The 21,499-nt window shown below is 53.1% G+C and overlaps 1 protein-coding gene across 1 annotated transcript in view; it reads right to left on the bottom strand.

The window, feature by feature from the left end:
* Nucleotides 1-21,499, bottom strand: part of LOC139250222 (uncharacterized) — a 157,427-nt gene that overhangs the window by 82,478 nt on the left and 53,450 nt on the right. The window contains exons 6-7 of the mRNA XM_070872718.1: nucleotides 18,437-18,565; nucleotides 11,019-11,099 (exon numbers count right to left, since the gene is read on the bottom strand). Coding sequence (XP_070728819.1) covers nucleotides 11,019-11,099; nucleotides 18,437-18,565 — 210 coding nt within the window. The remainder of the gene's footprint in view (nucleotides 1-11,018; nucleotides 11,100-18,436; nucleotides 18,566-21,499) is intronic.

Here is a 21,499-nt window from a genome sequence, read left to right as displayed (position 1 = left end):
GTGTGAGAGATCGGTGTGAGAGATCGGTTTGAGGGATCGGTGTGGGGCGATGAGAGATCGGTGTGAGAGATCGGTGTGAGAGATCGGTGTGAGAGATCGGTGTGAGAGATCGGTGTGAGAGATCGGTGTGGGGCGATGAGAGATCGGTGTGAGAGATCGGTGTGAGAGATCGGTGTGAGGGATCGGTGTGAGGCGATGAGCGATCGGTGTGAGAGATCGGTGTGAGAGATCGGTGTGAGAGATCGGTGTGAGAGATCGGTGTGAGGGATCGGTGTGGGGCGATGAGAGATCGGTGTGAGGGATCGGTGTGAGAGATCGGTGTGAGAGATCGGTGTGAGAGATCGGTGTGAGAGATCGGTGTGAGAGATCGGTGTGAGAGATCGGTGTGGGGTGATGAGAGATCGGTGTGAGAGATCGGTGTGAGAGATCGGTGTGAGAGATCGGTGTGAGAGATCGGTGTGAGAGATCGGTGTGAGAGATCGGTGTGAGAGATCGGTGTGAGAGATCGGTGTGAGAGATCGGTGTGGGGTGATGAGAGATCGGTGTGAGAGATCGGTGTGAGAGATCGGTGTGAGAGATCGGTGTGAGAGATCGGTGTGAGAGATCGGTGTGAGGCGATGAGCGATCGGTGTGAGAGATCGGTGTGAGGGATCGGTGTGAGAGATCGGTGTGGGGCGATGAGAGATCGGTGTGAGAGATCGGTGTGAGAGTTCGGTGTGAGGGATCGGTGTGGGGTGATGAGCGATCGGTGTGAGAGATCGGTGTGAGAGTTCGGTGTGAGAGATCGGTGTGGGGTGATGAGCGATCGGTGTGAGAGATCGGTGTGAGAGTTCGGTGTGAGAGATCGGTGTGGGGTGATGAGCGATCGGTGTGAGAGATCGGTGTGAGAGATCGGTGTGAGAGATCGGTGTGAGAGATCGGTGTGAGAGATCGGTGTGGGGCGATGAGAGATCGGTGTGAGAGATCGGTGTGAGAGATCGGTGTGAGAGATCGGTGTGAGAGATCGGTGTGAGAGATCGGTGTGAGAGATCGGTGTGGGGCGATGAGAGATCGGTGTGAGAGATCGGTGTGAGAGATCGGTGTGAGAGATCGGTGTGAGAGATCGGTGTGAGAGATCGGTGTGGGGCGATGAGCGATCGGTGTGAGAGATCGGTGTGGGGTGATGAGCGATCGGTGTGAGAGATCGGTGTGAGAGATCGGTGTGAGAGATCGGTGTGAGAGATCGGTGTGAGAGATCGGTGTGGGGCGATGAGCGATCGGTGTGAGAGATCAGTGTGAGAGATCGGTGTGAGAGATCGGTGTGAGAGATCGGTGTGGGGCGATGAGCGATCGGTGTGAGAGATCGGTGTGAGAGATCGGTGTGAGAGATCGGTGTGAGCGATCGGTGTGAGAGATCGGTGTGAGAGATCGGTGTGAGAGATCGGTGTGAGAGATCGGTGTGAGAGATCGGTGTGAGAGATCGGTGTGAGAGATCGGTGTGGGGCGATGAGCGATCGGTGTGAGAGATCGGTGTGAGAGATCGGTGTGAGTGATCGGTGTGGGGCGATGTGCGATCGGTGTGAGAGATCGGTGTGAGAGATCGGTGTGAGAGATCGGTGTGAGCGATCGGTGTGGGGCGATGTGCGATCGGTGTGAGAGATCGGTGTGAGAGATCGGTGTGAGAGATCGGTGTGAGCGATCGGTGTGAGCGATCGGTGTGAGAGATCGGTGTGAGAGACCGGTGTGAGAGATCGGTGTGAGAGATCGGTGTGAGAGATCGGTGTGAGAGATCGGTGTGAGAGATCGGTGTGAGAGATCGGTGTGAGAGATCGGTGTGAGAGATCGGTGTGAGAGATCGGTGTGAGAGATCGGTGTGAGAGATCGGTGTGGGGCGATGAGCGATCGGTGTGAGGGATCGGTGTGAGGGATCGGTGTGAGAGATCGGTGTGGGCCGATGAGCGATCGGTGTGAGGGGTCGGTGTGGGGCGATGAGCGATCGGTGTGCGAGATCGGTGTGAGAGATTGGTGTGAGAGATCAGTGCGAGAGATCGGTGTGAGTGATCGGTGTGAGAGATCGGTGTGGGGCGATGAGAGATCGGTGTGAGAGATCGGTGTGAGCGATCGGTGTGGGGCGATGAGCGATCGGTGTGAGAGATCGGTGTGAGAGATCGGTGTGAGAGATCGGTGTGGGGCGATGAGCGATCGGTGTGAGAGATCGGTGTGAGAGATCGGTGTGAGAGATCGGTGTGGGGCGATGAGAGATCGGTGTGAGAGATCGGTGTGAGAGATCGGTGTGAGAGATCGGTGTGAGAGATCGGTGTGAGAGATCGGTGTGAGAGATCGGTGTGAGAGATCGGTGTGAGAGATCGGTGTGAGAGATCGGTGTGAGAGATCGGTGTGAGGGATCGGTGTGAGAGATCGGTGTGAGCGATCGGTGTGGGGCGATGAGCGATCGGTGTGAGAGATCGGTGTGAGAGATCGGTGTGAGAGATCGGTGTGAGAGATCGGTGTGAGAGATCGGTGTGAGAGATCGGTGTGAGAGATCGGTGTGAGAGATCGGTGTGAGGGATCGGTGTGAGAGATCGGTGTGAGAGATCGGTGTGAGAGATCGGTGTGGGGCGATGAGCGATCGGTGTGAGAGATCGGTGTGAGGGATCGGTGTGAGAGATCGGTGTGAGAGATCGGTGTGGGGTGATGAGAGATCGGTGTGAGAGATCGGTGTGGGGCGATGAGCGATCGGTGTGAGAGATCGGTGTGAGAGATCGGTGTGAGGGATCGGTGTGAGAGATCGGTGTGAGAGATCGGTGTGGGGTGATGAGAGATCGGTGTGAGAGATCGGTGTGAGAGATCGGTGTGAGAGATCGGTGTGAGAGATCGGTGTGAGAGATCGGTGTGGGGCGATGAGCGATCGGTGTGAGAGATCGGTGTGGGGCGATGAGCGATCGGTGTGAGAGATCGGTGTGAGAGATCGGTGTGAGAGATCGGTGTGAGAGATCGGTGTGAGAGATCGGTGTGGGGCGATGAGCGATTGGTGTGAGGGATCGGTGTGGGGCGATGAGAGATCGGTGTGAGAGATCGGTGTGAGAGATCGGTGTGAGAGATCGGTGTGAGAGATCGGTGTGAGAGATTGGTGTGGGGCGATCAGAGATCGGTGTGAGAGATCGGTGTGAGGGATCGGTGTGAGAGATCGGTGTGAGAGATCGGTGTGAGAGATCGGTGTGGGGCGATGAGACATCGGTGTGAGAGATCGGTGTGAGAGATCGGTGTGAGAGATTGGTGTGGGGCGATCAGAGATCGGTGTGAGAGATCGGTGTGAGGGATCGGTGTGAGAGATCGGTGTGAGAGATCGGTGTGAGAGATCGGTGTGGGGTGATGAGCGATTGGTGTGAGGGATCGGTGTGAGAGATCGGTGTGAGAGATCGGTGTGAGAGATCGGTGTGAGAGATCGGTGTGGGGCGATGAGCGATCGGTGTGAGAGATCGGTGTGAGAGATCGGTGTGGGGCGATGAGCGATCGGTGTGAGAGATCGGTGTGAGAGATCGGTGTGAGAGATCGGTGTGAGAGATCGGTGTGAGAGATCGGTGTGAGCGATCGGTGTGGGGCGATGAGCGATCGGTGTGAGAGATCGGTGTGAGAGATCGGTGTGAGAGATCGGTGTGGGGCGATGAGCGATCGGTGCGAGAGATCGGTGTGAGAGATTGGTGTGAGAGATCGGTGTGGGGCGATGAGAGATCGGTGTGAGAGATCGGTGTGAGAGATTGGTGTGAGAGATCGGTGTGAGAGATCGGTGTGAGAGATCGGTGTGAGGGATCGGTGTGAGAGATCGGTGTGAGAGATCGGTGTGAGAGATCGGTGTGAGGGATCGGTGTGAGAGATCGGTGTGAGAGATCGGTGTGGGGTGATGAGAGATCGGTGTGAGAGATCGGTGTGAGAGATCGGTGTGAGAGATCGGTGTGAGAGATCGGTGTGAGAGTTCGGTGTGAGGGATCGGTGTGAGAGATCGGTGTGAGAGATCGGTGTGAGAGATCGGTGTGAGAGATCGGTGTGAGGCGATGAGCGATCGGTGTGAGAGATCGGTGTGAGAGATCGGTGTGAGAGATCGGTGTGGGGCGATGAGAGATCGGTGTGAGAGATCGGTGTGAGGGATCGGTGTGGGGTGATGAGCGATCGGTGTGAGAGATCGGTGTGAGAGTTCGGTGTGAGGGATCGGTGTGGGGTGATGAGCGATCGGTGTGAGAGATCGGTGTGAGAGTTCGGTGTGAGCGATCGGTGTGGGGCGATGAGCGATCGGTGTGAGAGATCGGTGTGAGAGATCGGTGTGAGAGATCGGTGTGGGGCGATGAGCGATCGGTGTGAGAGATCGGTGTGAGAGATCGGTGTGAGAGATCGGTGTGAGAGATCGGTGTGGGGCGATGAGAGATCGGTGTGAGGGATCGGTGTGAGAGATCGGTGTGAGAGATCGGTGTGGGGCGATGAGAGATCGGTGTGAGAGATCGGTGTGAGAGATCGGTGTGAGGGATCGGTGTGGGACGATGAGAGATCGGTTTGAGAGATCGGTTTGAGCGATCGGTGTGAGAGATCGGTGTGAGGGGTCGGTGTGGGGCGATGAGAGATCGGTGTGAGGGGTCGGTGTTGCGGTGACGGATCGGTGTGAGGGATCGGTGTGAGAGATCGGTGTGGGGCGATGAGAGATCGGTGTGAGAGATCGGTGTGAGGGATCGGTGTGAGAGATCGGTGTGAGAGATCGGTGTGAGAGATCGGTGTGAGAGATCGGTGTGAGAGATCGGTGTGAGAGATCGGTGTGAGAGATCGGTGTGAGAGATCGGTGTGAGCGATCGGTGTGAGAGATCGGTGTGAGAGATCGGTGTGAGCGATCGGTGTGGGGCGATGAGCGATCGGTGTGAGAGATCGGTGTGAGAGATCGGTGTGAGAGATCGGTGTGAGAGATCGGTGTGAGCGATCGGTGTGAGCGATCGGTGTGAGAGATCGGTGTGAGAGATCGGTGTGAGCGATCGGTGTGAGCGATCGGTGTGAGAGATCGGTGTGAGAGACCGGTGTGAGGGATCGGTGTGAGAGATCGGTGTGAGAGATCGGTGTGAGAGACCGGTGTGAGAGATCGGTGTGAGAGATCGGTGTGAGAGATCGGTGTGAGAGATCGGTGTGAGAGATCGGTGTGAGAGATCGGTGTGAGAGATCGGTGTGAGAGATCGGTGTGTGGCGATGAGAGATCGGTGTGAGAGATCGGTGTGAGAGATCGGTGTGAGAGATCGGTGTGAGAGATCGGTGTGAGAGATCGGTGTGAGAGATCGGTGTGAGGGATCGGTGTGAGAGATCGGTGTGGGGCGATGAGAGATCGGTGTGAGAGATCGGTGTGAGAGATCGGTGTGAGAGATCGGTGTGAGAGATCGGTGTGAGGGATCGGTGTGAGAGATCGGTGTGAGAGATCGGTGTGAGAGATCGGTGTGAGAGATCGGTGTGAGAGATCGGTGTGGGGCGATGAGTGATCGGTGTGAGAGATCGGTGTGAGAGATCGGTGTGAGAGATCGGTGTGAGAGATCGGTGTGAGAGATCGGTGTGAGGGATCGGTGTGAGAGATCGGTGTGAGAGATCGGTGTGAGAGATTGGTGTGAGGGATCGGTGTGGGGCGATGAGACATCGGTGTGAGAGATCGGTGTGAGAGATCGGTGTGAGAGATCGGTGTGAGAGATCGGTGTGAGAGATCGGTGTGAGAGATCGGTGTGAGAGATCGGTGTGTGGCGATGAGAGATCGGTGTGAGAGATCGGTGTGAGAGATCGGTGTGAGAGATCGGTGTGAGAGATCGGTGTGAGAGATCGGTGTGAGAGATCGGTGTGAGAGATCGGTGTGAGAGATCGGTGTGAGAGATCGGTGTGGGGTGATGAGAGATCGGTGTGAGAGATCGGTGTGAGAGATCGGTGTGAGAGATCGGTGTGAGAGATCGGTGTGAGAGTTCGGTGTGAGAGATCGGTGTGGGGTGATGAGCGATCGGTGTGAGAGATCGGTGTGAGAGTTCGGTGTGAGAGATCGGTGTGGGGTGATGAGCGATCGGTGTGAGAGATCGGTGTGAGAGTTCGGTGTGAGAGATCGGTGTGGGGTGATGAGAGATCGGTGTGAGGGATCGGTGTGAGAGATCGGTGTGAGAGATCGGTGTGAGAGATCGGTGTGGGGTGATGAGAGATCGGTGTGAGGGATCGGTGTGAGAGATCGGTGTGAGAGATCGGTGTGAGAGATTGGTGTGAGAGATTGGTGTGGGGCGATCAGAGATAGGTGTGAGAGATCGGTGTGAGGGATCGGTGTGAGAGATCGGTGTGAGAGATCGGTGTGGGGCGATGAGCGATCGGTGTGAGAGATCGGTGTGGGGCGATGAGCGATCGGTGTGAGAGATCGGTGTGAGAGATCGGTGTGAGAGATCGGTGTGAGAGATCGGTGTGAGCGATCGGTGTGAGAGATCGGTGTGAGAGACCGGTGTGAGAGATCGGTGTGGGGTGATGAGAGATCGGTGTGAGAGATCGGTGTGAGAGATCGGTGTGAGAGATCGGTGTGAGAGATCGGTGTGGGGTGATGAGAGATCGGTGTGAGAGATCGGTGTGAGGGATCGGTGTGAGAGATCGGTGTGAGAGATCGGTGTGAGAGATCGGTGTGAGAGATCGGTGTGAGAGATCGGTGTGAAAGATCGGTGTGAGAGATCGGTGTGAGAGATCGGTGTGAGAGATCGGTGTGAGGGATCGGTGTGAGAGATCGGTGTGAGAGATCGGTGTGGGGCGATGAGAGATCGGTGTGAGGGATCGGTGTGAGGGATCGGTGTGGGGCGATGAGAGATCGGTGTGAGGGATCGGTGTGAGGGATCGGTGTGAGAGATTGGTGTGGGGCGATGAGAGATCGGTGTGAGCGATCGGTGTGAGAGATCGGTGTGGGGCGATGAGAGATCGGTGTGAGGGATCGGTGTGAGGTATCGGTGTGAGAGATCGGTGTGGGGCGATGAGAGATCGGTGTGAGGGATCGGTGTGAGAGATCGGTGTGAGAGATCGGTGTGAGGGATCGGTGTGAGGGATCGGTGTGAGAGATCGGTGTGAGAGATCGGTGTGAGAGATCGGTGTGAGAGATCGGTGTGAGAGATCGGTGTGAGAGATCGGTGTGAGAGATCGGTGTGAGAGATCGGTGTGAGAGATCGGTGTGAGAGATCGGTGTGGGGTGATGAGCGATCAGTGTGAGAGATCGGTGTGAGAGATCGGTGTGAGAGATCGGTGTGAGAGATCGGTGTGAGAGATCGGTGTGAGAGATCGGTGTGAGAGATCGGTGTGAGCGATCGGTGTGAGAGATCGGTGTGGGGTGATGAGCGATCGGTGTGAGAGATCAGTGTGAGAGATCGGTGTGAGAGATCGGTGTGAGCGATCGGTGTGAGAGATCGGTGTGGGGCGATGAGCGATCGGTGTGAGAGATCGGTGTGAGAGATCGGTGTGAGCGATCGGTGTGAGCGATCGGTGTGAGAGATCGGTGTGGGGCGATGAGCGATCGGTGTGAGAGATCGGTGTGAGAGATCGGTGTGAGAGATCGGTGTGAGCGATCGGTGTGGGGCGATGAGCGATCGGTGTGAGAGATCGGTGTGAGAGATCGGTGTGAGAGATCGGTGTGAGCGATCGGTGTGAGAGATCGGTGTGAGAGATCGGTGTGAGAGATCGGTGTGGGGCGATGAGCGATCGGTGTGAGAGATCGGTGTGAGAGATCGGTGTGAGCGATCGGTGTGAGAGATCGGTGTGAGAGATCGGTGTGAGCGATCGGTGTGAGAGATCGGTGTGAGAGACCGGTGTGAGAGATCGGTGTGAGAGATCGGTGTGAGAGATCGGTGTGAGAGATCGGTGTGAGAGATCGGTGTGAGGGATCGGTGTGAGAGATCGGTGTGAGGGATCGGTGTGAGGGGTCGGTGTGGGGCGATGAGCGATCGGTGTGAGAGATCGGTGTGAGAGATCGGTGTGAGAGATCGGTGTGAGAGATCAGTGCGAGAGATCGGTGTGAGAGATCGGTGTGAGAGATCGGTGTGAGAGATCGGTGTGAGGGATCGGTGTGGGGCGATGAGAGATCGGTGTGAGAGATCGGTGTGAGAGATCGGTGTGAGAGATCGGTGTGAGAGATCGGTGTGAGAGATCGGTGTGAGAGATCGGTGTGAGAGATCGGTGTGGGGCGATGAGCGATCGGTGTGAGAGATCGGTGTGGGGCGATGAGACATCGGTGTGAGAGATCGGTGTGAGAGATCGGTGTGAGAGATCGGTGTGGGGCGATGAGACATCGGTGTGAGTGATCGGTGTGAGAGATCGGTGCAAGAGATCGGTGCGAGAGATCGGTGTGAGAGATCGGTGTGAGAGATTGGTGTGGGGCGATCAGAGATCGGTGTGAGAGATCGGTGTGAGAGATTGGTGTGGGGCGATCAGAGATCGGTGTGAGAGATCGGTGTGAGGGATCGGTGTGAGAGATCGGTGTGAGAGATCGGTGTGAGAGATCGGTGTGGGGTGATGAGCGATTGGTGTGAGGGGTCGGTGTGGGGCGATGAGCGATCGGTGTGAGAGATCGGTGTGAGAGATCGGTGTGAGAGATCGGTGTGAGCGATCGGTGTGGGGCGATGAGCGATCGGTGTGAGAGATCGGTGTGAGAGATCGGTGTGAGAGATCGGTGTGAGAGATCGGTGTGAGTGATCGGTGTGAGAGATCGGTGTGAGTGATCGGTGTGAGAGATCGGTGTGAGTGATCGGTGTGAGAGATCGGTGTGAGAGATCGGTGTGGGGCGATGAGAGATCGGTGTGAGGGGTCGGTGTGAGAGATCGGTGTGGGGCAATGAGCGATCGGTGTGAGAGATCGGTGTGAGAGATCGGTGTGAGAGATCGGTGTGAGCGATCGGTGTGGGGCGATGAGCGATCGGTGTGAGAGATCGGTGTGAGAGATCGGTGTGAGAGATCGGTGTGAGCGATCGGTGTGAGAGATCGGTGTGAGAGATCGGTGTGAGAGATCGGTGTGAGAGATCAGTGCGAGAGATCGGTGTGAGAGATCGGTGTGAGAGATCGGTGTGAGAGATCGGTGTGAGGGATCGGTGTGGGGCGATGAGAGATCGGTGTGAGAGATCGGTGTGAGAGATCGGTGTGAGAGATCGGTGTGAGAGATCGGTGTGAGAGATCGGTGTGAGAGATCGGTGTGAGAGATCGGTGTGGGGCGATGAGCGATCGGTGTGAGAGATCGGTGTGGGGCGATGAGACATCGGTGTGAGAGATCGGTGTGAGAGATCGGTGTGAGAGATCGGTGTGGGGCGATGAGACATCGGTGTGAGTGATCGGTGTGAGAGATCGGTGCAAGAGATCGGTGCGAGAGATCGGTGTGAGAGATCGGTGTGAGAGATTGGTGTGGGGCGATCAGAGATCGGTGTGAGAGATCGGTGTGAGAGATTGGTGTGGGGCGATCAGAGATCGGTGTGAGAGATCGGTGTGAGGGATCGGTGTGAGAGATCGGTGTGAGAGATCGGTGTGAGAGATCGGTGTGGGGTGATGAGCGATTGGTGTGAGGGGTCGGTGTGGGGCGATGAGCGATCGGTGTGAGAGATCGGTGTGAGAGATCGGTGTGAGAGATCGGTGTGAGCGATCGGTGTGGGGCGATGAGCGATCGGTGTGAGAGATCGGTGTGAGAGATCGGTGTGAGAGATCGGTGTGAGAGATCGGTGTGAGTGATCGGTGTGAGAGATCGGTGTGAGTGATCGGTGTGAGAGATCGGTGTGAGTGATCGGTGTGAGAGATCGGTGTGAGAGATCGGTGTGGGGCGATGAGAGATCGGTGTGAGGGGTCGGTGTGAGAGATCGGTGTGGGGCAATGAGCGATCGGTGTGAGAGATCGGTGTGAGGGACCGGTGTGGGGCGATGAGGGATCGGTGAGGGATCGGTGAGGGATCGGTGTGGGGTCGGTGAGGGATCGGTGTGGGATCGGTGAGGGATCGGTGAGGGATCGGTGAGGGATCGGTGAGGGATCGGTGTGGGGTCGGTGAGGGATCGGTGAGGGATCGGTGAGGGATCGGTGAGGGATCGGTGAGGGATCGGTGTGGGGTCGGTGAGGGATCGGTGAGGGATCGGTGAGGGATCGGTGAGGGGTCGGTGAGGGGTCGGTGAGGGATCGGTGAGGGATCGGTGAGGGATCGGTGTGGGGCGGTGAGGGATCGGTGAGGGATCGGTGAGGGATCGGTGAGGGATCGGTGAGGGATCGGTGTGGGGCGGTGAGGGATCGGTGAGGGATCGGTGAGGGATCGGTGAGGGATCGGTGAGGGATCGGTGTGGGGCGGTGAGGGATCGGTGAGGGATCGGTGAGGGATCGGTGAGGGATCGGTGTGGGGCGGTGAGGGGTCGGTGCGGGGCAGTATGGGTCAGCCTGGGGCGGTGTGTGGCGGTGAGGGATCGGTGAGGGATCGGTGAGGGATCGGTGTGGGGCGGTGAGGGGTCGGTGTGGGGCAGTATGGGTCAGCCTGGGGCGGTGAGGGATTGGTGTGGGATCGGTGTGTGGCGGTGAGGGATCGGTGAGGGATCGGTGAGGGATCGGTGTGGGGCGGTGAGGTGTCGGTTCGGGGCAGTATGGGTCAGCCTGGGGCGGTGAGGGATCGGTGAGGGATCGGTGAGGGATCGGTGTGGGGCGGTGAGGTGTCGGTTCGGGGCAGTATGGGTCAGCCTGGGGCGGTGAGGGATCGGTGAGGGATCGGTGAGGGATCGGTGTGGGTCAGCCTGGGGCGGTGTGGGGTCGCCCGGAGCATTAACCGCCAGGACTGCGCCTCTCCGACCTCCGGGGCAATTTCCCGGGAGGCGGTAGCGCTCCCTACGGGTGAAAGATACCTTGACCCCGGAGGCCCAGACATGGCTATAAAAAGGTGCAATTTCGCCCCCAAAGTCTCTGCATTGGGATGAGTTTTCTGAAGCTGAGACTCTCCCGAGGACACTGTTTGCCCCGGGACACAGTAACTAATCCGGGGAGGTCTGGCCAGCCGAGTCCATCACCAATACTCACTGTTTAGAAATCCTTGGTAAATCGGTATGCTTGAAAGGATGATAGCAAGGGCTCCGTACACCAGAAAAGTATGACGATGCTCTGTGAACGAATTAAAGGTGAAGATATAACACAGGTGCATGGAGGGTATATGACCAGTACACGAGCTGTCGCCTGTCTCAGCCAATGAGAATTTACTTGCCTATTTTAGTTCGGTACTGGGACAATCCCGTATCCCTGTGGATTTGACTGTTCACTCTGGCCATCCCAGCATGGCAGTTTGCACTGGTACCAATGAGAAGCAATAAAATGTTGGTGCAGTGAGTGGTGTGGGCACCCAGACTGGAGCAGCAACACAGGGCAGTGAAAGGCCCGTGACCACTTCTTTCCCAGCTCGAGGTGTTTGGCAATCACCAACTCTTGCCCAGCCTCAACGCAAATCCCAATATTGGAGTTGTTGATGAGCAACAGAAGTGTTTGGCACCAAGGAGGAAACCAAGCTACTCGGAGGTAATTGAGCAATGGAGGGGTTGCACTGGGGTCAGAGGAAGGAGTCGGGCCTGGAGAGAAAGATTCCCTCACACTTTCACCCCCTGGCCGACCGGAGTCAGCGTCAGATCACGTTGTGGGAAACTACATGAAGGGACAAAGCTTCCTCGAAAACTTCTGATCTCTGCGTTCCTCCTCCCAATGTGTGCTACTCTCAGGGGCTATAAATAGAGCTGGAGGGCCGGGCCCTGGGACATAGTGGCTCCCCCCCGACCTGTGAGAGAACATCACCGCAGGTCGGGGCTATAAATAGAGCTGGAGGGCCAGGCCCTGGGACATTATGGGCGAAGGTGCGGCCAATGAAGGTACGGGGCCCAGGAGAGGCGAGGGCCCAGGGGGCAGCATGGGCCCAGCCCACACTGCGATGTGTGCGCACTGGGTCCGTGCAGCAAATCTGGTCTCCAGTGGTCCTGGTTAACCCTTGCCACTGGACCAAGACCTCGCTCTGTCAAACCCGTGTGGTGGCTGGTGTGTAACGGTCACCCCACGTTAAAACAAATCCAACCACAGGCATCTTCCAAGCCTTCAATTGGAGTTCAGGACTGGAGCAACGGGTCCTTCGTTGAAACATCTGTGAACACTTGTGGAAGCAAGTCATCCTTGTTCGAGGGACCGCCCATGATGACTCTAAAGAGGCCCTTGTTATTTTTACCTCCTCAAGAAGCAAAAACACAACATTCAGAGGAAGCTGGCCCAGAAGAAGAGATTCCAGGAATATAATCACTGGGACGCCATCCCTGGAAATACCCAACACAGTTATTCAGCCCATGACCAGCCCAGAGACACATGGAGTGAATTAGATAGTGTCGGTCAGAAATGGTCACTGAGTGAGTGACAGGATACGAGGAAGTCAGAGGATCTGGCAATGGGAGAGGATATTCCTCAGCAGAGGGTCAGAAACAGTCAGCTCCTGACACTTGATGCTAGGAGGCTACAGGGTGACTTGGACAGGTTAGGTGAGTGGGCAAATGCATGGCAGATGCAGTATAATGTAGATAAATGTGAGGTTATCCATTTTGGGGGCAAAGACAAGAAGGCACAATATTATCTGAATGGTGACAGATTAGTAAAAGGGGAGGTGCAACGAGACCTGGGTGTCATGGTTCATCAGTCATTGAAAGTTGGCATGCAGGTACAGCAGGCGGTGAAGAAGGCAAATGGTATGTTGGCCTTCATAGCGAGAGGATTTGAGTATAGGAGCAGGGAGGTCTTACTGCAGTTGTACAGGGCCTTAGTGAGGCCTCACCTGGAATATTGTGTTCAGTTTTGGTCTCCTAATCTGAGGAAGGACATTCTTGCTGTTGAGGGAGTGCAGCAAATGTTCACCAGACTGATTCCAAGGATGGCAGGATTGACATATGAAGAGAGACTGGATCGACTGGGCTGATATTCACTGGAATTTAGAAGAATGAGAGGGGATCTCATAGAAACAAATAAAATTCTGACGGAATTGGACAGGTTAGATGCAGGAAGAATGTTCCCGATGTTGGGGAAGTCCAGAACCAGGGGTCACAGTCTAAGGATAAGGGGTAAGCCATTTAGGACCGAGATGAGGAGAAACTTCTCCACTCAGAGAATTGTGAACCTGTGGAATTCTCTACCACAGAAAGTTGTTGAGGCCAGTTCGTTCGATATATTCAAAAGAGAGTTAGATGTGGCCCTTATGGCTAAAGGGATCAGGGGGTATGGAGAGAAAGCAGGAAAGGGGTACTGAGGGAATGATCAGCCATGATCTTATTGAATGGTGGTGCAGGCTCGAAGGGCCGAATGGCCTACTCCTGCACCTATTTTCTATGTTTCTATGAATGCACGATGATCTCAGGAACCCAGCCACAAAGGGAAGGATACCAGTGGAGCATCAAATGCACAGATCATTATCATAGGCAATCCCTCGAAGCGAGGATGACTTGCTTCCATGTCAAACAGGGATGAGTTCACAGGTGTTTCAATGAAGGACCTAATATTCCAGGTCCTGAACTACATCCTGAAGGGTGGAAGATGCCTGTGGGTGGATTGTTTTAACATGTGGTGACCGTTGCACACCAGCCACCACATGGGCTTGACAGAGCGAGGTCTTGGTCCAGTGGCAAGGGTTAACCAGGACCACTGGAGACCAGCTCTGCTGCACAGACCTAGTGTGCACACATTGCAGTGTGGGCTGGTCCGTGCTGCCCCTGGGCCCTCGCCTGTTCTGGGCTCCGAACCCTCGCCTTTCCTGGACCCCGATCACTTCCCTCTACAAACTCTCGCCGCTCCTTCGCCCCTCCTGCTGTGCCTGCCCGCACTGCAATCAGCGACCTGGCTTCACAGCCGTCGCCCTCCTGCAGCACGCACTGCTCCCTGCAGTGGTATGCACCGCACACTGCTCCCTGCAGTGGTATGCACCGCACTGCTCCCTGCAGTGGTATGCACCGCACGCTGCTCCCTGCAGTGGTATGCACCGCACTGCTCCCTGCAGTGGTATGCACCGCACACTGCTCCCTGCAGTGGTATGCACCGCACTGCTCCCTGCAGTGGTATGCACCGCACACTGCTCCCTGCAGTGGTATGCACCGCACTGCTCCCTGCAGTGGTATGCACCGCACTGCTCCCTGCAGTGGTATGCACCGCACGCTGCTCCCTGCAGTGGTATGCACCGCACTGCTCCCTGCAGTGGTATGCACCGCACTGCTCCCTGCAGTGGTATGCACCGCACGCTGCTCCCTGCAGTGGTATGCACCGCACGCTGCTCCCTGCAGTGGTATGCACCGCACTGCTCCCTGCAGTGGTATGCACCGCACTGCTCCCTGCAGTGGTATGCACCGCACTACTCCCTGCAGTGGTATGCACCGCACGCTGCTCCCTGCAGTGGTATGCACCGCACTGCTCCCTGCAGTGGTATGCACCGCATGCTGCTCCCTGCAGTGGTATGCACCGCACGCTGCTCCCTGCAGTGGTATGCACCGCACACTGCTCCCTGCAGTGGTATGCACCGCATGCTGCTCCCTGCAGTGGTATGCACCGCACGCTGCTCCCTGCAGTGGTATGCACCGCACGCTGCTCCCTGCAGTGGTATGCACCGCACTGCTCCCTGCAGTGGTATGCACCGCACGCTGCTCCCTTCAATGGCCCCGGCCTGCTGATGGTCTTGCAGGCTGGGACCACGCCGATTTCCAGGCCGGCGAAATGTACAGAGGGGCTTGGAGCACTGCCTCATATCATGTGTGGCAGGTGGCTGTGACTGGAGAGATCTAATAACACGCTCACCGCACCATCAGAGGGTTTTCCATCAATGTAGTGCACCCTGGACCAAGCAGCAACTACAGGAACATCTTCAAAGCTTTCCCCGTAACAGGAAAGTCTCCAGGCCAGTGACTGCCTCCAACACGGACACATTTATTCATGGCCTGGGAAGACTCAAAGGAAAGATTGATGACCTTGGTTCTGTCTTCACTAATAACCTCCTGAAAATACTAGGTGTCTGAGGGTCTAGTGAGAAGGAGGAACTGAGGGAAATCCTTATTAGGCGGGAAATTGTGTTGGGGAAATTGATGGGATTGAAGGCCGATGTATCCCCAGGGCCTGATAGTCTGCATCCCAGAGTACTTAAGGAAGTGGCCCTAGAAATAGTGGATGCATTGATCATTTTCCAACAGTCTATCGACTCGGGATCAGTTCCAATGGACTGGAGGGTAACGAATGTAACCCCATTTTTTAAAAAAAGAGGGAGAGAGAAACAGGTAATTATAGACCGGTTAGCCTGACATCAGTAGTGGGGAAAATGTTGGAATCAATCATTAAAGATGTAATAGCAGCGCATTTGGAAAGCAGTGACAGGATCGGTCCAAGTCAGCATGGATTTATGAAAGGGAAATCATGCTTGACAAATCTTCTAGAATTTTCTGAGGATGTAACTAGTAGAGTGAACAAAGGAGAACCAGTGGATGAGGTGTATTTGGACTTTTAAAAGGTTTTTGACAAGGTCCCACACAAGAGATTAGTGTGCAAAATTAAAGCACATGGTATTGGGGGTAATGTATTGACGTGGATAGAGAAACATAGAAACATAGAAAATAGGTGCAGGAGTAGGCCATTTGGCCCTTCGAGCCTGCACCACCATTCAATAATATCATGGCTGATCATTCCCTCCGTACCCCTTTCCTGCTTTCTCTCCATACCCCTTTAGCCATAAGGGCCACATCTAACTCCCTCTTGAATATATCCAATGAACTGGCATCAATAACTCTCTGCGGTAGGGAATTCCACAGGTTCACAACTCCCTGAGTGAAGTTTCTCCTCATCTCAGTCCTAAATGGCCAACCACTTATTCTTAGACAGTGTTCCCTGGTTCTGGATTTCCCCATCATCGGGAAAATTCTTCCCACATCTAACCTGTCCAGTCCCATCAGAATCTTATATGTTTCTATGAGATCCCCTTTCATCCTTCTAAACTCCAGTGTATAAAGTTGATCCAGTCTCTCCTCATATGTCAGTCCCGCCATCCCAGGAATCAGTCTGGTGAACCTTCGCTGCACTCCCTCAATAGCAAGAATGTCCTTCCTCAGATTAGGAGACCAAAACTGAACACAATATTCCAGGTGAGGCCTCACCAAGGCCCTGTACAACTGCAGTAAGACCTCCCTGCTCCTATACTCAAATCCTCTCGCTATGAAGGCCAACATACCATTTGCCTCCTTCACTGCCTGCTGTACCTGCATGCCAACTTTCAATGACTGATGTACCTTGACACCCAGGTCTCGTTGCACCTCCCCTTTTCCTAATCTGCCGCCATTCAGATAATATTTGCCTTCATGTTTTTGCCCCCAAAGTGGATAATCTCACATTTATCCACATTATACTGCATCTGCCATGCATTTGCCCACTCACCTAACCTGTCCAAGTCACCCTGCAGCCTTTTAGCGTCCTCCTCACAGTTCACACCACCACCCAGCTTAGTGTCATCTGGAGATATTACACTCAATTCCTTCATCTAAATCATTAATGTATATTGTAAATAGCTGGGGTCCCAGCACTGAGCCCTGCGGCACCCCACTAGTCACTGTCTGCCATTCTGAAAAGGACCCGCGTATCCCGACTCTCTGCTTCCTGTCTGCCAACCAGTTCTCTATCCACGTCAGTACATTACCCCCAATACCATGTGCTTTGATTTTGCACACCAATCTCTTGTGTGGGACCTTGTCAAAAGCCTTTTGAAATTACAAATACACCACATCCACTGGTTCTCCCTTGTCCACTCTACTAGTTACATCCTCAAAACATTCCAGAAGATTTGTCAAGCATGATTTCCCTTTTCATGAACTGGTTGGCAGACAGGAAGCAAAGAGTAGGAATAAACTGGTCCTTTTCAGAATGGCAGGCAGTGACTCGTGGGGTACTGCAAGGTTCAGTGCTGGGACCCCAGCTACTTACAATGTACATTAATGATTTGGATGAAGGAATTGAATGTAATATCTCCAAGTTTGCAGATGACACTAAGCTGGGTGGCGGTGTGAGCTGTGAGGAGGATGCTAAGAAGCTGCAGGGTGACTTGGACAGGTTAGGTGAGTGAGAAAATGCATGGCAGATGCAGTATAATGTGGATAAATGTGAGGTTATCCACTTTGGGGGCAAAAACAGGAAGGCAGAATATTATCTGAATGGTGACAGATTTGGAAAATGGGAGGTGCAACGAGACCTGGGTGTCATGGTACATCAGTCATTGAAAGTTGGCATGCAGGTACAGCAAGCGGTGAAGAAGGCAAATGGTATGTTGGCCTTCATAGCGAGAGGATTTGAGTATAGGAGCAGGGAGGTCTTGCTACAGTTGTACAGGGCCTTGGTGAGACCACACCTGGAGTATTGTGTACAGTTTTGGTCTCCTAAGCTGAAAAAGGACATTCTTGCTATTGAGGGTATTGAGGGAGTGCACCGAAGGTTCACTAGACTGATTCCCGGGATGGCAGGACTGATATATGAAGAAAGACTGGATTGATTAGGCTTATATTCACTGGAGTTTAGAAGGATGAGAGGGGATCTCATACAAACATAAAATTCTGATGGGACTGGACAGGTTAGATGCAGGAAGAATGTTCCCGATGTTGGTGAAGTCCAGAACCAGGGGGTCACAGTCTAAGGATAAGGGGTAAGCCATCTAGGACCCAGATGAGGAGAAACTTCTTCACTCAGAGAGTGGTGAACCTGTGGAATTCTCTACCGCAGAGAGTTGTTGATGCCAGTTCGTTAGATATATTCAAGAGGGAGTTAGATATGGCCCTTACGGCTAAGTGGATCAAGGGGTATGGAGAGAAAGCAGGAAAGGGGTACTGAGGGAATGATCAGCCATGATCTTATTGAATGGTGGTGCAGGCTCGAAGGGCCGAATGGCCTACTCCTGCACCTATTTTCTATGTTTCTATGAATGCACGATTCAGATTTCTCCACAGTAGCCTCACTAACACCATCATCAGAGAACAATTGCCACAAGGCCTTTTCAAACTGTTCTCTATTCCGGCGGGAATTTCATCAGAGTGCAAATGGGGTGTGTTATGTGTGGAGAAAGAGTCAGACTGAACCCTGTGAGCTCCAAGTAAAGTTTGACCGTAGTCTTTTATTGCAGGTCTCCGATTGCCTCGCCAACCTGTGAGGCCTCCTTAAATACCTGTGCTCCCAAGAGATTATGGGATCCCTTGGGACTGCAGGGAATGAGCCCTGCGGTGGCTGTACAGAATAAATACAAGTTTACAGATATAACAGGGTGGATCCATGGTTGATCCCAAATCCTGATCTCCGGGCGGATTCGCCCTCCTCCACGCAATTTCAGGACCAGGATACTCGGCCGCAACTTGAGCTGGGGAGAGGGAGAATATCGGAAAAAAGTAATCACAAACAAAAATATTACTGTTTAAACTTACTCTTCTTCATCAAAAATGATCTTTTGAGTATCGTTTCATGACGCAGGAAAAGGAAGAGAAGATAACCAGTTATTCCTAAAACCAACAAAAGTCCAAGACCTTCGATCACTCGATAGGATATGGGGTACTCTGGAAAAGGACAAAATAAAGTGCGTGTAAAATGAAGATTGCATTGAGCAGATTGTGCAACAAAAGATTAATGGCCCTGACATTCCGTTTTGGCCTTCCCGTGTGCATTTTAGAGAAGAAATACACACCTACCTTCAGCTGCTGCCCATGTTAGACTTTCCGATGCTGAGCCCTCTCCTGACTGCCAGTCGCAGCACGTGCACGTTGGTGCGTGTGCAGGACTCGAGCTGGCGTCACATGGCTCTGGGCAGCCAATCAGATAAAGTATCATAGTAATAGGAGTTCCGCAGGGTCCTAAACTCCTATTACTATGATTGTGATAGACCCCCAAACACCAAAAACACTAATAAAAAATAGAAAATGATTATTTTACATTCATTTAAATTAAAGTTATTAACGTCTTTAAAAAAAAATAATTTCCCCATTTTTAAAAAAGCTTTTTTAAATAAACTTACTGTTGTGGGGAGGGTTTTTAATGAAATAATATGTTTTAAAAACTTTATTTGTATATGTTTTTGAGTGTTTTAAAACACTTGCGCCTGTAACAGTAGGCTATGCACATGCTTTTTCAGGCGCAAGATTTTTGAGGACATTTGTAATCGTAAATATCAGAAATTTCCACTTACACATGTCCTCACTCCCGAATGTAATATCTCCAAGTTTACAGATGACACTAAGCTGGGTGGCGGTGTGAGCTGTGAGGAGGATGCTAAGAGGCTGCAGGGTGACTTGGACAAGTTAGGTGAGTGGGCAAATGCATGGCAGATGCAGTATAATGTGGATAAATGTGAGGTTATCCACTTTGGTGGCAAAAACAGGAAGGCAGATTATTATCTGAATGGTGACAGATTAGGAGAAGGGGAGGTGCAACGAGACCTGGGTGTAATGGTTCATCAGTCATTGAAAGTTGGCATACAGGTACAGCAGGTGGTGAAGAAGGCAAATGGTATGTTGGCCTTCATAGCTAGGGGATTTGAGTATATGAGCAGGGAGGTCTTACTGCAGTTGTACAGGACCTTGGTAAGACCACACCTGGAATATTGTGTTCAGTTTTGGCCTCCTAATCTGAGGAAGGACATTCTTGCTATTGAGGGAGTGCAGCGAAGGTTCACCAGACTGATTCCCAGGATGGCAGGACTGACATATGAAGAAAGACTGGATCGACTAGGCTTATATTCACTGGTGTTCAGAAGGATGAGAGGGGATCTCATACAAACATAAAATTCTGATGGGATTGGGAATGTTCCCGATGTTGGGGAAGTCCAGAACCAGGGGTCATAGTCTAAGGATAAGGGATAAGCTATTTAGGACCGAGATGAGGAGAAACTTATTCACTCAGAGAGTTGGTAACCTGTGGAATTCTCTACCACAGAGAGTTGCTGAGGCCAGTTCGTTAGATATATTGAAAAGGGATCAAGGGGTATGGAGAGAAAGCAGGAATGGGGTACTGAGGGAATGATCAGCCATGATCTTATTGAATGGCGGTGCAGGCTCGAAGGGCCGAATTGCCTACTCCTGCACCTATTTTCTATGTTTCTGTGTTTCTATCTATCAAGCCAGTAACTTGACAGATCGGAAATGCCAGTTTGCAGCGCATGCACATTGCGCGGCAAAAACCGGCTTTTCCGATGCCTTCCTGGGTCCATAGGAACTCCGTACCGACCCGGGGAGGCCTGAATTTCAGGGCCAATGGCTAATTGTCGGAGGAAAACTTGAGTCTTCAAGATTAACTGTTATGTCTCGACTGGTCTCCGAGTCAGAAGTTTGTGGGATCAAGCCCCACTCCGGGACTTGACCACATAATCTCGGGTGATGTTTCAGTGCGATACCCTGAACACTGCAGATGAGATGTTAAACAGAGGCCCCATCTGCCTCTTGGGATGGATGTAAAAAATCCAATCATACTAGCTCAGAACACGGAAGTTCCCCTGGCCAACACTCACACCTCAACCTAGCACCACCACAAACAGATGTTGATGTTTGAGACATTAGAAACATAGAAAATAGGTGCAGGAGTAGTCCATTCGGCCCTTCGAGTCTGCACCACCATTCAATAAGATCATGGCTGATCATTCCCTCAGTACCCCTTTCCTGCTTTCTCTCCATACCCCTTGATCCCTTTAGCCGTAAGGGTCATATCCAACTCCCTCTTGAATATATCCAATGAACTGGCATCAACAACTCTCTGCAGTAGGGAATTCCACAGGATAACAACTCTCTGAGTGAAGAAGTTTCTCCTCATCTCAGTCCTAAATGGCTTACCCCTTATCCTTAGACTGTGACCCCTGGTTCTGGACTTCCCCAACATCGGGAACATTCTTCCTGCATCTAATCTGTCCAGTCCCGTCAGAATTTTATATGTTTCGATGAGATCCCCTCTCATGTTTCTCAACTCCAGTGAATACAGGCCCATTCGATCCAGTCTCTCCTCATATGTCAGTCCTGCCATCCCGGGAATCAGTTTGGTGAACCTTCGCAGCACTCCCTCAATAGCAAGAACGTCCTTCCTCAGTTTAGGAGATCAAAACTGAACACAATATTCCAGATAAGGCCTCACTAAGGCCCTGTACAACTGCAGTAAGACCTCCCTGCTCCTATACTCAAATCCCCTCGCTATGAAGGCCAACATACCATTTGCCTTCTTCACCGCCTGCTGTACCTGCATGCCAACTTTCAATGACTGATGTACCATGACACCCAGGTCTCGTTGCACCTCCCCTTTTACTAATCTGTCACCATTCAGATAATATTCTGCCTTTGTGTTTTTGCCACCAAAGTGGATAACCTCACATTTATCCACATTATACTGCATCTGCCACGTGTTTGCCCACTTGCATGGAGTTTGACTGCTCTGAGACAATCCCCCAGGGTCGAGGATGACTTGCTTCCACACTAACACGCGTTCTCAGGTGATTGAAGAGACCAACGCGGGAC

Source organism: Pristiophorus japonicus, unplaced genomic scaffold (genome assembly GCF_044704955.1).
Source record: "Pristiophorus japonicus isolate sPriJap1 unplaced genomic scaffold, sPriJap1.hap1 HAP1_SCAFFOLD_352, whole genome shotgun sequence".
NCBI lineage: Eukaryota > Metazoa > Chordata > Chondrichthyes > Pristiophoridae > Pristiophorus > Pristiophorus japonicus.
Note: the sequence above shows the minus strand (reverse complement) of the source record. Positions and strands in the feature narration are given on the sequence as shown.